General features: G+C 48.5%; 1 protein-coding gene and 1 non-coding gene across 2 annotated transcripts in view; one reads left to right on the top strand and one right to left on the bottom strand.

Annotated features, from left to right (window-relative positions):
• The window catches only part of LOC144127747 (uncharacterized), a 378,448-nt gene that overhangs the window by 350,566 nt on the left and 13,465 nt on the right, over nt 1-14,417 (top strand). Inside the window, exon 10 of the mRNA XM_077660645.1 lies at nt 3,005-3,238. Coding sequence (XP_077516771.1) covers nt 3,005-3,238 — 234 coding nt within the window. The remainder of the gene's footprint in view (nt 1-3,004; nt 3,239-14,417) is intronic.
• TRNAT-GGU (transfer RNA threonine (anticodon GGU)) lies at nt 14,282-14,355 on the bottom strand. Its single transcript has one exon. It is a non-coding gene; the product is annotated as a tRNA-Thr (tRNA).

Below are 14,417 nucleotides of genomic sequence, written 5' to 3'. Positions count from 1 at the left end.
TTATCGGCCTGGTTCACTGCATGCGACGAAACTTTTGAAACGCTGCGCCATCTTCTCATCTCCCCTCCGATCTTGAGCCATTTCGACCCTTCCGCCCCTACTGAACTCCACACGGACGCCAGCGGCATCGGTCTGTGTGCCGTTCTTTGTCAGCGGAAACCTGGCTTCACTGAGTTCGTCGTTGCTTATGCAAGCCGTGCACTCTCAAAAGCGGAGACTAATTATTCAGTCATGGAAATATGGGAGATCACAAAATTTCGCCCTTACTTATATGGGCGCCCGTTCGCTGTCACCCTTTGCTGGCGGTCTTCACTCAACGATCCTTCGGGCCGCCTTGCTCGTTGGGCTCTCGGTTTGCAAGATTACTACATTCAGGTCATTTACCGCTGCGGACGTAAACACTCCGATGCTGACGCCCTCTCACGCTCCCCTGTGTCCTCTGATCCTGACCAACCTTCTAATTACTGCCTCACACCTTATCTTAATGCCATTGATATGGCCTCTGCGCAGTGCAAGGTTCCTTGGATAGCTTCAGTTCTGGATGTCTTAGCTAACCGCTCAGAGCGTCCCGCTTCTAGAGAACTCCTTCGTCAAACCCATCACTGGTGTGCGTGACCAGCTGCTGTGCCGTCGTGACCAGCTGCTGTGCCGTCGCAAATACCTACCAGATGGTCGCAAATGGCTGCTCGTGATTCCACGCCATCTCCGCTCCGCCATTTGTGCCAGTTATCATGACGACCCGCAATGCGCTCATGCCGGTCTGCTGAAAACTTTTATCCGCCTACGTCTTCGGTATTTGGCAAGGCATGCATCGTTTTGTCTGTCAGTACGTACACTCTTACTTGCAATATCAGTGTCGCAAGGATCTACCCCTGCACTCGCCAGCTCCTCTGCAACCTTTGCCTTGTCCAGCCCGGCCATTCGACCGTGTGGGAATCGACCTTTATGGTCCTCTTCCGAGCACTTCCGCAGGGCACTGATGAATCATTGTCGCCATAGATCACCTCACGCGCTATGCGGAAACTTCCCCGTTACCAGCTGCCACGGCCGCCGACGTAGCCGGTTTCATACTTCAGAATATCCTTCTTCGCCACGGTGCGTCTCAGGAATTGCTCAGCGATCGAGGTCGCGTCTTCTTGTCTGGCGTCTTGGAGGCCCTTCTTCGGGTGTGTCCCATCGTTCACCGTGCAACGTCTTCATACCATACGCAGACGAATGGCCTCACAGAGCGCTTTAACCGGACCCTCGGCGACATGATGGCCAAGTACATTTCATCTGATCACTCAAACTGGGACCGCATTCTACTTTTCGTTACCTACGCTTACAATTCTGCAACGCAAGCAAGTACCGTTTTTCCCCATATTTTATTCTCTACAGCCGGGAGCCATATTCCATTATGGACACGATACTCCCTTACCGCCCAGGTTCCTCCGAATTTACAACAGTCTCTCAAGCCGCTGCGTATGCCGAAGAATGCCGTCAACTCGTCCGTTCCTTTACACCGCACGACCAGCACCGTCAGAAAAGTGCCCGTGACACTTCTACCTGTCTGCCGCCGGTTTACCTTCCTGCATCCTTGTTTGGCTTTGGGTGCCCTTCTCCAGCCCAGGCTAGTCTACAAAACTGCTGAGCAAATGCCAGGGTCCCAATCATGCAGTTCAGCAGACATCTCCAGTTAATTATATCGTCGAGCCCCTCACGCCTTTACTTGATCATCGCCGCCGCGGCCGTGAAATTGTCCACTTCGACCGCCTGAAACCTTACTACAACCCCGCTATCATGTCGTGCCCTTAGGCCGCCAGGATGGCGCATTTTCACCCCGGGAGTATTGTAAGACCGACAATTAGACTTTGATGCCCCAGCGGCCAGTGCCGACGAAGGAGAAAAAACAGAAGACGAGGCTGACGAAGTTTAGTTTGGCGCTCACGAACGCTTGGCTGCTGAGCTGCGCTGTGTTAACAAAGATTGTGGCAGTCCACATTTTTTGTTTGATTTGCGTCTTTACATTAATATATATGAAGGAAGCCAACAGTCACCGAAACCAAAGTGCATAGTGGAATGTTTCTTTTTTTATTTGTAGTGCTGATTAGTGGGAAAATAATACTTCGATAAATCTTTCGGTTAAAGAAAACTACTTACAAAGCAGCAGAAAAGACAACCATGACGCCGGTGGCATCCGAACCCACGACCTCTGATTATCGCGTCCGGTGCTCTACCAACTTAGCTACGGTGACGGCTGTCCAATCTGCTGCTCTCGGCGATATTTATGTTTATTGGGTGTAAGCGAAGTTTGAGAGTGTTCACCAGCGACACACTCGTCCGTAGCGGCAAACGTAGCACTTCCTGTATTACCGCGAGTGTGACGTGGAACGTCATCTAACGGCGAGGGCGTAGCTACCTATTCAAATACAGCGGTAGCTACCTATTCAAATACAGATTGGTCGCGAGAGGTCGCTCGCAAAGATCAACAACCCCACCGATTGCTGCACCGGCTTTCGCAGCGCAGTGGCGGATGAGTTAACTACTGTAAAATCATGCCAGGAGGGGTATGAGGACTCCAAGGGATCTATAAATTATAGTAGCGAATTACCAAATCCCATTATCGCTGTTCGAACAGCTTCGATCAGTGAAGAATGGATCCCAACATCGCAAGCGAAGTGAAAGCCGAAGTAGAAGTAATGCCTTACGATTCCGGCGCTTCACTGCGTATCGTAAACTGCTGTTCCATTCTTATACCGTTGAACGTTAATTTTCTGGGTATTGAGTTGTTGTGTACTACACACCTGCACAACTCGTTCCTCAATGCTGCCCCTTCGTGGTTTCGCGTTCCTCGTGTCTAGCCAGAAAAATATACTAATAAATTTTTACTTCAATCTAATATTACTTGTCCTAAGTGTAGCCTTATTAACGGCGCCGGTTAGGAAGAAAATCTTGAGCAACCCCCGTATATTTTTTTTGGCGTATTGGCGTCTTTAGATGGTTGGCACCTGTGTGCTTTGCGCAGATCGCCACGCTGTACCGGGCGGACAAGCGCACACGGTTCGGTCTCAGCCACTCGCCGCGAGTGCTGGCTGCGCAGTTGGCGCAAGGCCACGACCCTGGCAACGCGTCCTGGCATTTCCTGCACGCCCTGAAAACCCTCCCGGGCAACCTGAGCCTCAGCGCGCTCGGCGTCATGGGCCTCGCGCGGAAGGTCAACGACTTGAAACACACGCCCGACCTCGCTACCTGGTATAAGGCGAGTATACGTCATGAGACAGCACCGTATACGAGAAAGGGCACGTTTGCATGGCCGAAGACCCGTCAGGCGATTTCCATCTCTCTCTGGAAATGTCGTGATCGGTGCACTTATTGAAGCACAGCGTGGGTTGTATATCCTGCAGGGCCCAAATGTGATTCCCGAGGGGGTCATTGGGAGCCTACATTGCTTGTTATCATCGTCATTAACTTCTTGGTTGGCTTATTTATATGCTTGATTTGAAGAAAATAGCGCCAGAGCATGCAAACCACGAAAAGACAAGGACGAGACACAAAGCGCTTACTCACAACTAATTTTATTGAAACCAGGCAGCGCCTTTATATGGCGACATTTCACTGAAAAAAGAAGAAGGAGGAGGGCAGGAAAGGTAAAGAAATCTAAGCGACCATCACAGCGAGCACATATGAGCAAGCCGTAACCAAAACCAAAACAAAAAAGTTAACACAGATTATTTAAGGGCGGCATCTAAAAACTCGAACTCGGACGAAAAAAGTGAAAAAGATGGGGTGCTGACACACCTATTGCCAAGTTTCCTTATGTAAAAAGCCTCCAGACATTCACGTGCCTTCTTATCTGTGCTTTTGCCAAGAATCTTAATCTGACTCAATCGTGCCTCGCATCCGTCGCAACCCATAATATGCGCTACCAAATGTGCATATTTATCCTTTAAATCTGATAAATTTCGGGCATGTTCCCCAAGCGCTCGTTGATGCAATAGGTGTGGCAATAGGTGTGTCAGCACCCCATCTGTATCACTTTTTTCGTCCGAGTTCGAATTTTTAGAGGCCGCCCTTAAATAATCTTTGTGAACTTTTTGTTTTTGTTTTGGTTACCGCTTGCTCATGTGTGCTCGCTGTGATGGTCGCTTAGATTTCTTTATCTTTCCTGCCCTCCTCCTTCTTTTTTCAGTGAAATGTCGCCATATAAAGGCGCTGCCTGGTTTCAATAAAATTAGTTGTGAGTAAGCGCTTTGTGTCTCGTCCTTGTCTTTTCGTGGTTTGCATGCTCTGGCTCTATTTTCTTCAAATCAAGTATGCACCAACTCGCCCAAAAAGAAGTGTTAATGTAATATTTATATGCACAAACCTCCAGCGCCCGAAGGACTCCTTGCAAGGGGAATGCATAGAGTTTAAGAGGGTGTTGTTGCAGGCTAGTCGGTTTAACATGGTTGAAAGGGGACAGCGCAAACACTTGTGAAACTTGTGAAGCGCAGCATTGCACATCAGAGCTCAGGAACGCACTGCAAAGATCTTGCTTTCACTGCATCCCGACCAGTTTCCAGGCGCAAGTCGGACTGTTGACAGACGCGGGGTTTCCACTCTCGCTCCTTGCTAGCTTGGCAGAAAAACTACTTCGAGAGCTTCGCCATCCCATCGCGCCAACAGCAGCCCGGATCGGTCAAGGACAGCGGTAATTCCCTATGTACACGAAGCAAGCCACAGACTCAAGAAAATAGCCGGATGGATGGATGGATGGATGGATGGATGGATGGATGGATGGATGGATGGATGGATGGATGGATGGATGGATGGATGGATGGATGGATGGATGGATGGATGGATGGATGGATGGATGGATGGATGGATGGATGGATGGATGGATGGATGGATGGATGGATGGATGGATGGATGGATGGATGGATGGATGGATGGATGGATGGATGGATGGATGGATGGATGGATGGATGGATGGATGGATGGATGGATGGATGGATGGATGGATGGATGGATGGATGGATGGATGGATGGATGGATGGATGGATGGATGGATGGATGGATGGATGGATGGATGGATGGATGGATGGATGGATGGATGGATGGATGGATGGATGGATGGATGGATGGATGGATGGATGGATGGATGGATGGATGGATGGATGGATGGATGGATGGATGGATGGATGGATGGATGGATGGATGGATGGATGGATGGATGGATGGATGGATGGATGGATGGATGGATGGATGGATGGATGGATGGATGGATGGATGGATGGATGGATGGATGGATGGATGGATGGATGGATGGATGGATGGATGGATGGATGGATGGATGGATGGATGGATGGATGGATGGATGGATGGATGGATGGATGGATGGATGGATGGATGGATGGATGGATGGATGGATGGATGGATGGATGGATGGATGGATGGATGGATGGATGGATGGATGGATGGATGGATGGATGGATGGATGGATGGATGGATGGATGGATGGATGGATGGATGGATGGATGGATGGATGGATGGATGGATGGATGGATGGATGGATGGATGGATGGATGGATGGATGGATGGATGGATGGATGGATGGATGGATGGATGGATGGATGGATGGATGGATGGATGGATGGATGGATGGATGGATGGATGGATGGATGGATGGATGGATGGATGGATGGATGGATGGATGGATGGATGGATGGATGGATGGATGGATGGATGGATGGATGGATGGATGGATGGATGGATGGATGGATGGATGGATGGATGGATGGATGGATGGATGGATGGATGGATGGATGGATGGATGGATGGATGGATGGATGGATGGATGGATGGATGGATGGATGGATGGATGGATGGATGCGGCTGAACCCTTTACATCGGGCGGTGGCTCAAGCCACCTAGCCATGTCTTGTGAAATTTTACTCCCGTCTTGCTTTTAGCCACCAATCAGATAACCTTCGCTTGGTTACTTCTAATTTCTTAAAATCCACTTTCCCTTCACTATCCCTAAACCCCAATGCCTTGGGTAAGTCAGCCGCGCTGCCTTCCACTGTAGGGTGAAGCCCTTTACAGAAAAGTATCAAGTGTTCAGCTGTTTCCTCCTCCTCTCCGCACGCAATGCACAAAGTGTCTATCTCCTGGTACCTGACTCTATACGTCTTAGTCCGCAAAACTCCAATCCTGGCCTCAAACAACAAAGAACTTCCCCTACAATTATCATAGATATTTTCTTTGACAATTTCCTGTTTAAAGGTCCGGTATGTTTCTAGTGCCGATTTCGTCAGCATCCCTGTTTTCCACAAAGCTCTCTCTGTTCCTTTAACCTTTTTCTTAACCGATAATTGCTGATTTGCCCCCTTACTGCTGTCCAGATATTTGCTTGTCAGTTTTCTAGTTCGCTTTCTCCATTTCGTGTCAACATTCTTTATATACAGGTATCTGAAAACTTTCCTAGCCCACCGCTTTTCCTCCATCCTTCTCAATCGTTCCTCAAATGCTATCTTACTGCTAGCCTCTCTGCTCTCGAAAGACGCCCATCCCATATCACCCTGTACCCCCTGATTTGGTGTATTGCCATGTGCTCCCAAAGCTGACCTCCCTACTCCCCGTTGCCTAATTTCCAGCCTTGCTTGAACATCTGGCCTCGTACACAGGACCGCATTCCCGAAGGTCAGGCTAGGGACCATCACACTTTTCCAGATCCCTCTTACTACCTCATACCTATTGTAATTCCACAGTGCCCTATTTTTCATGACAGCTGCATTCCTACTAGCTTTATTCATTACATATTTTTCATGCTCTGTCAGATACTCAACACTGTTATTTATCCACACCCCAAGATACTTGTACTCATTCACTACTTTTAGCACGAACTCCTGTATTCTATGCTCGCCGCCCTCTTCATTAAATGTCATGACTGCAGATTTTTCCTTACTGTACTTGAAGCCTAATCTATCTCGCTCTGTACTGCATATGTCTAACAACTTCTGCAGGTCTTCCTTGTCAGCCATTATCACTATATCGTCCGCATATATTAGTCCCGGTAATGTCTGTTTAATCAATTCCCCTTGCTTGAAAAAAGATAGGTTGAAACCTAGTCCGCTCCCCTCTAGCTTGGCCTCCAAACCTTGCAGGTACAACATGAACAACAAAGGGGACAGAGGACATCCTTGTCTAAGCCCCCGCTGTATCTCTACAGGCCCTGATACATTTTTTTCCCATTTTATGAGCACTCTGTTACCTCTATATATATATATATCTTTTAAAAGATTAATTGCTCCATTTTCCACATCCAATGTGCCCAATATGTCCCACAAATGCTCCTCAGTAACGTTGTCATAGGCTCCCTTAATATCCAGAAATGCTAGCAATAAGGGCCTATGTTCCTTTTCAGCAATTTCTATACACTGTGTCAATGAAAATAGATTGTCCTCCAACCTCCTTTGTTTCCGGAACCCATTCTGTAGTTCCCCTAACACCCCCTCGTTCTCCACCCAAGCCTGCAGTTTATCCTTTATAATTTGCATCACCACCCTGTAAACCACAGATGTCACTGTTATGGGGCGATAGTTACTTACGTCTGCTTTGTCCCCCTTTCCCTTATATATCATGTTCATTCTACTTAATCGCCATTCATCGGAATCTTTCTCATCCACTATCATTTTGTTCACTACCTGTACTAATATTTGCTTGGATTTTGGTCCTAACTTCTTTATCAACATAATCGGGATACCATCTGGTCCTGTTGATGTGCCACTAGGAACCTTCTTCTCTGCCCTTTCCCACTCTCCTTGCTCAAGTGAAGCTATTGCTGTAACCGGTCTATCCTCCTTCGATAAATTATGTACCACGTGCTTTGCTGAAAATTTTTCCGTCATCCTTGTTCCTATGTGTTTTATTGCTTCATCCCCTTCTAGTCGAATACCCTCATCTGTAACAATAAACCTTTGTTCTAGCCTAGTTTTATTACTCATTGCATTTATATGTTTCCAGAATTTTTGGGCTGCTTTTTTATCCTTTTTATTTACTTTTGACATCCATTGGGCACCCTTTCTTCTAATTTTCTCATTAATCAAATAGGATGCGTCCCTTCTACACTTTATGAAGGTATCCCATTTTCTGTCTACTGCGGGTATTGGTTCCCCCCTCTTCTTGGAATATCTGTGTTCCCTGGATGCTTCCTTGCGCTTTTCTATTGCCCTCTTGACCTCCTCATCCCACCAACTCTTGGGTTTGCATCTTTTCCCTTTTAGCTTTACTCGCACCTTAGCTAGCTCTAGCTCCAGTAATCGAGTTAATTTGGTATAAGTCCATTCTGTTTCACTATCCTCAAAAATTACTTTCTCGATTTGTTTGGCTGCTACCTCCAATTGCTTTTCTGAGTAAAAATTTCCCCCTGATTGTTTATCTTGATTCAGTCCTACATTGCTTTTTCTTCTGAAGCTCAACTTGATACGCTTGTGGTCACTACCTAGACTTCTGGAACCATCTTCATCTATGCTCATTACCCCTAATCTGTTATACATTCTCTGTGACATTAGTGCATAATCTATCGTCGAGTGCAGACTCCCCGCCTCCCATGTTATGAGCCCTTCACACTTCTCGGTGCTGTTGCATACAACTAAATCATGCCTGTCACACATGTCCTGCAGCATGCTTCCTGTCGAATCCGTGTACCCATCCAGGTCTTCTATGTGTGCATTCATGTCGCCTAATATAATTATCTCGCCCTGTCCTCCTAGCTCATCAATGTCGCTTACAATACATTCTAACATTTTCCTGTTTTCCTCTTTGGCATTAACCCCTGTCCACAGGTATACAAAGCCAAGGAGTGTTTGCTTGCCTGCCACTGTTCCTTTTAGCCATAAATGTTCCTTGCATCCCAGTCTAACCCTTTGAAAATTCATACTTTTATGAATGAATGCCCCAATTCCACCTCCCTTTCTGCTGCCCTCTGTTCTATTGCAATATTCCCATGCGTAGTCTGGGTTACAGGGTGGTTGCTCCATGTCTCTAAGATGTGTTTCCGCTAAACCATATACCATTAATTCCTCCTGTCTTAACTGTTCTTCTATTTCCTCCCATTTCAGTTTATTCCTGCCACCTTGCATGTTAATGAAACCTATATCTGAATTAACTTGGCCCTGGCGCTTGCGTCTCTTTCTTCCCCTATGGTTCCATTGTTCGTTTGAACTTAATTCTTCCTTCTCTACACTGGTTCCTTCAGAGCTCTGGGTCCCCCCAAAAAAGCTGTTGCCTGGCGACCTATCCTACTACCCACCTTCTTGCCAGTGGCACCACCGTAGTGGATGCCATCCTGTGCAAAAGGGTGGGGCCTAACCTCGTACACTTCCCTGTTGACCTCCATCACCTCGTATCTTAGTCGTCGACTCAATAGCCTAATTACCCGATTAGTCTCCACGACCCTCCTTTCCGTTTCGCGAGCCTGCCTCTGGACCTCTGGGATTGTGCATATGGTCACATGCACACTCTCAGAGGCCTCTCTAAGCCTACGCATCCCCACCTCCAACTGCGTCTCAAGATTCTGGCTCCTCCCCTGCAGTACATCATTGAGACCAGCATGGATGACCACAAGGTGTTCGCCATCCATGCTGCCCACCACCACCTCCCGGGCTCTGGCCATTGCATCCACCATGCACTTTCCCGACTGAGCCTCCACCTGCACCCGCCTGTCTGCCTTCACTGCCGTCGGAACGCCTCCCTCAACCCTCGCTACATTCGAGTCTCCGATCACCAGAACTCTCCTGCGCCCCAAACGTTCGCTTCCTAATTCCATCTGTTGGCCTCCGGATCGCTCTAGCTGACTCTCCTGCCGCTGTACGCTATTGTCGCGAGTTTCCATGCCCGCTTTAACCTTTTTCATTTTGTTCTCATTTTTCTCACTCAATGCTCGCTGCACTACAGCACTGTACGATCGACGAGCCTCGTCCCCCACCTGACCCTTCTCCGAACTGGGGTGCCCAGCCGGCCGCGACCTGAGCGCTTCAACCTGTTTTTCTAGCTGGGTCCGCTTTTCCCGCTCTTCTTTAATCTCGCCCACCATTCGCTTCAACAGGGCGGTATTATTCTCCTCCTTTTTAATCAAATCGGCGACCTGAGCTTCCAGCTTAATCCGTGCCTCTCGTTCGACCTGCCGGTCCGCATTAAGTGCATTAAACCCAGCTTCCCATTCCCCTTTTAACGCATGAACGGCGTCCCCAACCCGCTTGCACATCTTACACACGAAGCTAGCCTCATCCGCCTCGGCTAAGCTCCCGAACCCTGTCTCATCTAAGTAACAGCAACGGTCGCACTCCTGACACTGTACTAACTCCCCGTCCTTGTCCTCCTTAACTTTCCTAGCTTGCCGACCCATCGTCCGGCCGACTACGCCTTGTGAAAGCCCGCCAAAATTCCTATGCGTAAAAACCCGCCAAGAATATTACACAAAACTTCGGCACTACGCAACGTAAAAGCCCGCTAATATTCCTAGAGAAGAAACCTTCGGCACTAGTCAACGTAAGAGCCCGCTAAAACTCCTGCACAAAAACCTTCGGCACTGCGCAACGTAAAAGCCCGCCAAAATTACTACACAAAAAACCTTCGGCACTACACAACGTAAAAGCCCACCAAAATTCCTACACAAAAACCTTCGGCACTACGCAACGTAAACGCCCGCCAAAAATCCTACACCAAAAACTTTCAGCAATACGCAAGGTAAAAAGCCTTCCAAAATTTCTACGCAAAAACCTTCGGTACACACACTTCCGCTAGCCTTTCTACCCTTAACTCGGTTTAAAACTACTGCGCGAAAGCATGTACAAGCGCAAACACCAAAAGGCACTTAGCTTCAGACGTAGTCGCACGGAAGCACGGAGTAGCGCCATCTAGTGACAAGGTGTCAAAGTACCCCAACGCTCGATAGAAGAAATTTTCATTCGTGACTACTGACAACTAGGATGAGTGCACTGCGAGCCTTTTTTTGTTCGAAGAAGAAAAACTATTGATGAAGAAAACATACACTCGCCAAGGTTCAAAGAAAATAAGAATGAATTGGCGTTTCGGCGCCCGTACGGGTGCCTTGATCACAAAGAAGCGAAGGACGGGCAGGTGAGCTATATATGGGCAGTTTTTTTAAGGGTGCACAGGTATATCTCTGGGAGATTGCCACGGGTCCGGTTAATCGTGTTTGGCGTGGATTGAATGCACAATGATTCTATGAGAAGGCGTTTTGGTAATGATTTTTCCTTTGCAATTACACGTGCTGCGTCCCAGTCGATGGTATGGCCAGTTTCTTGATGATGTTGCGCCAAAGCGTTTGAGATAGATTTTCCTTTGGCGACGTCATTTTGGTGCTGTTTGACCCTTGGCTTGAATTTGCCTGTTTCTCCGATATAGGAAGCGTCGCAATCTTGACAGGGGATCTTGTAGATCACGCCTGGAAAGATATCGATGTCAAGAGGGCCCTTGACTCGCAAGAGTCGTTGCCGAAGTTTGCACGACGGGACGTGGGCCACATGAATGTTATAATCTGAAAAGATGCGAGCAAGGTTCTCACTCACACCGTGGGCATACGGAATCGGCACCCGCTTCTTTGCGCATGCGTCAGTTCGGATAGTCGGAGCAGAGGCGCGTCGTTCCTGGGATCGTAGTATTTGGGCTGGGTAACCGTTCCGTATCAGGTCTTGCCTGACCTGTTTCACTTCTGCTGCTCTGCGCTTAGGACTTGAGCATATCCTAAATGCGCGGTTGAACAGAGACGCCGCGACTGAGCGCTTGTGCCCGATGGGATGAGATGACTGAAAGTTTAGGTAGCTTCCGGTGTGAGTGGGTTTACGATAGACGGTGGTTTTCAGAGAATGCGGTGAGCGTTCCACGAGGACGTCGAGGAAAGCGATGTGGCCATCCACTTCCTCCTCTAGGGTGAACTGAATGCTTTGCTGGAACGTGTTGAGGTGCGCTAGAAACCTGTGTACGTCTGGCCGGTTGATGACAGAGAAGCAGTCATCGACATAGCGTACAAAAAACTGCGGTGGGGGGTCGAATGAGGCAAGTGCTGCGGATTCTATTGATTCTAAGGCAAGGTTAGCACATACTACAGAAACTGAGGCACCCATGGCTGTTCCGAAAGTCTGTCTGTAGAAGTTCTTGTTGAAGGTGAAATAAGTATTCGAGAGGCAGAATTTTAGGAGTCGGCAGAGGTCGTCGGCTTCAATCGGGGTTCGTTCAGGCAAAGTCGTGTCTTCGTTCAGGGCTTTCTAGCAACACTCCACCGCAAAATCCACAGGCACAGATGTGAACAGAGACTTCACATCGAAAGAAGCCATTACTTGGGTGTCGTCAATGGGCACATTCTTCAGCTTCTCGACGAAGTCGCTTGCATTCCGGACGTGCGTGGCGGTTTTTCCCGCTAGAGGGGCCAGCACCCGGTGAAGGTAGCCAGAGAGCTTGTTCAACGGGGACCGTGTAAAGTCCACAATTGGACGGAGCGGTGTGCCCTCCTTGTGCACTTTTGGTACGCCGTAGATGGCAGGAGCGGCGCCATTGTGACACAGTAGCTTGTTGTAGATATATTGACCGTCGGACGGGGGGACGTATTTGAATACATCAGCGAGAAGCTTCTGAAGTTCAGCTTCTATCTTTCTGGTCGGGTCCCGGTTTATCTTTGTATAGGTATTTTTGTCCTCCAAAAGTGCCGACATCTTTTTTATATATTCAGTCCGATCTAGCACCACAGTGGCGTTCCCCTTGTCGGCCGGAAGGATCACGACTGCCTCATTCTTTTGTAATCTTTTGAGGGCTTCCTTTTCAGGGCGTGGGAGTGCGCTGTCTTTTTCTTTTCGTAACTTTGAAAGTGCTCCGATGGCACGAGAACGTGCTTGGTCGCGTAGGCTGGCGTCAATCTTTCGCACTGCTAGCTCAACGGCACATGTCATGCTTTTCGCATCAGGGACGGGTCCAGTGTTGAAGTTGAGTCCCTTGTTAAGAAGCGAGAGTTCAGCATGGTCTAGCTTGTACGAAGACAGGTTGCGTACGCAAGAAGTTGCTGTCTCTTCTGTCTGCCGCCCTAGGAGCAACCGGAACTTCGTTTCTTGATTCTGCTGTCTTTGTTCCTGAGTGTTCGCTGCCACATTGTTCGCGTAGAGCAGGACATCAAAGGCGTCCATTGCTAGGGTTCGTTCTAGTGTCTGTTGAGCGAAGAGGATGTCGTTCTCCAGACGCTTAATCGTTGATCTTGTCTCCAGAATTCTCGCTTGAAGTAGAAGTTTTTCGGCTCGAGCGATAACATTTTTCCCAAACGGGGTACATACCAGAATTGGTAGACGCATGGACTTCGGGACCAACCCATGGCTCTTGCATCGGAGGTTGAAGCGTAGGTGGCACAGGAAGGAGGTAAGCCTCGTTTTCAGTGCGACGAACTGTCGAATCTTGGTTACGGCTGGCGGCCCGTACTTTTCTCGGAGAGTAATGAAGTCTAGGGTTCGACGGAATCCCGTCTGGCGGGGAAAATTCATACTGATGAAGAAAACATACACTCGCCAAGGTTCAAAGAAAATAAGAATGAATTGACGTTTCGGCGCCCGTACGGGTGCCTTGATCACAAAGAAGCGAAGGACGGGCAGGTGAGCTATATATGGGCAGTTTTTTCAGGGGTGCGCAGGTATATATCTCTGGGAGATTGCCACGGGTCCGGTTAATCGTGTTTGGCGTGGATTGAATGCACAATGATTCTATGAGAAGGCGTTTTGGTAATGATTTTTCCTTTGCAATTACACGTGCTGCGTCCCAGTCGATGGTATGGCCAGTTTCTTGATGATGTTGCGCCAAAGCGTTTGAGATAGATTTTCCTTTGGCGACGTCATTTTGGTGCTGTTTGAGCCTTGTCTTGAATTTGCCTGTTTCTCCGATATAGGAAGCGTCGCAATCATGACAGGGGATCTTGTAGATCACGCCTGGAAAGATATCGATGTACCGCGGCCCGGCTGGGCCGCTGAAGCCTCATGACACACACGTCCGTTCGCCTCGGAGGCCGGAAATGGAATCCCACCGGAGCGATCGCTCTACCAACTGAGCTAAACGGGGTTGCAAGCTTATGGCAGGGTGAGAGCGGATTGATCAATAAGTTGAAGTGGGAACAGTGTTGGTCAAATGATGAGGGGAATCCCCCAAGGTGTGAGTATATTTGTAATAATGGAGTAATTACTCATTGGCATCCACCCAAGCGCAGCCATACGGCTACAAACGAAAGCTTTACAGCTTTCTCAGAAACTTCGAAGTAAAGGAAAAATTAGTCCTGGTCCGGGGTTCGAACCCGGGGCCACCGCTACACCGGAGCGATCGCTCTACCAACTGAGCTAACCGGGATGGCAAGCATATGGCAGGGCGAGAGCGAATTGATCAATAACTCGAAGTGGGAACACTGTTGG

The sequence above is a fragment of the Amblyomma americanum genome, chromosome 4 (assembly GCF_052857255.1).
Source record: "Amblyomma americanum isolate KBUSLIRL-KWMA chromosome 4, ASM5285725v1, whole genome shotgun sequence".
Lineage (NCBI taxonomy): Eukaryota > Metazoa > Arthropoda > Arachnida > Ixodida > Ixodidae > Amblyomma > Amblyomma americanum.
The sequence above is the reverse complement of the archived record's forward strand: the minus strand, read 5'-3'. Positions and strand labels throughout refer to the sequence as shown.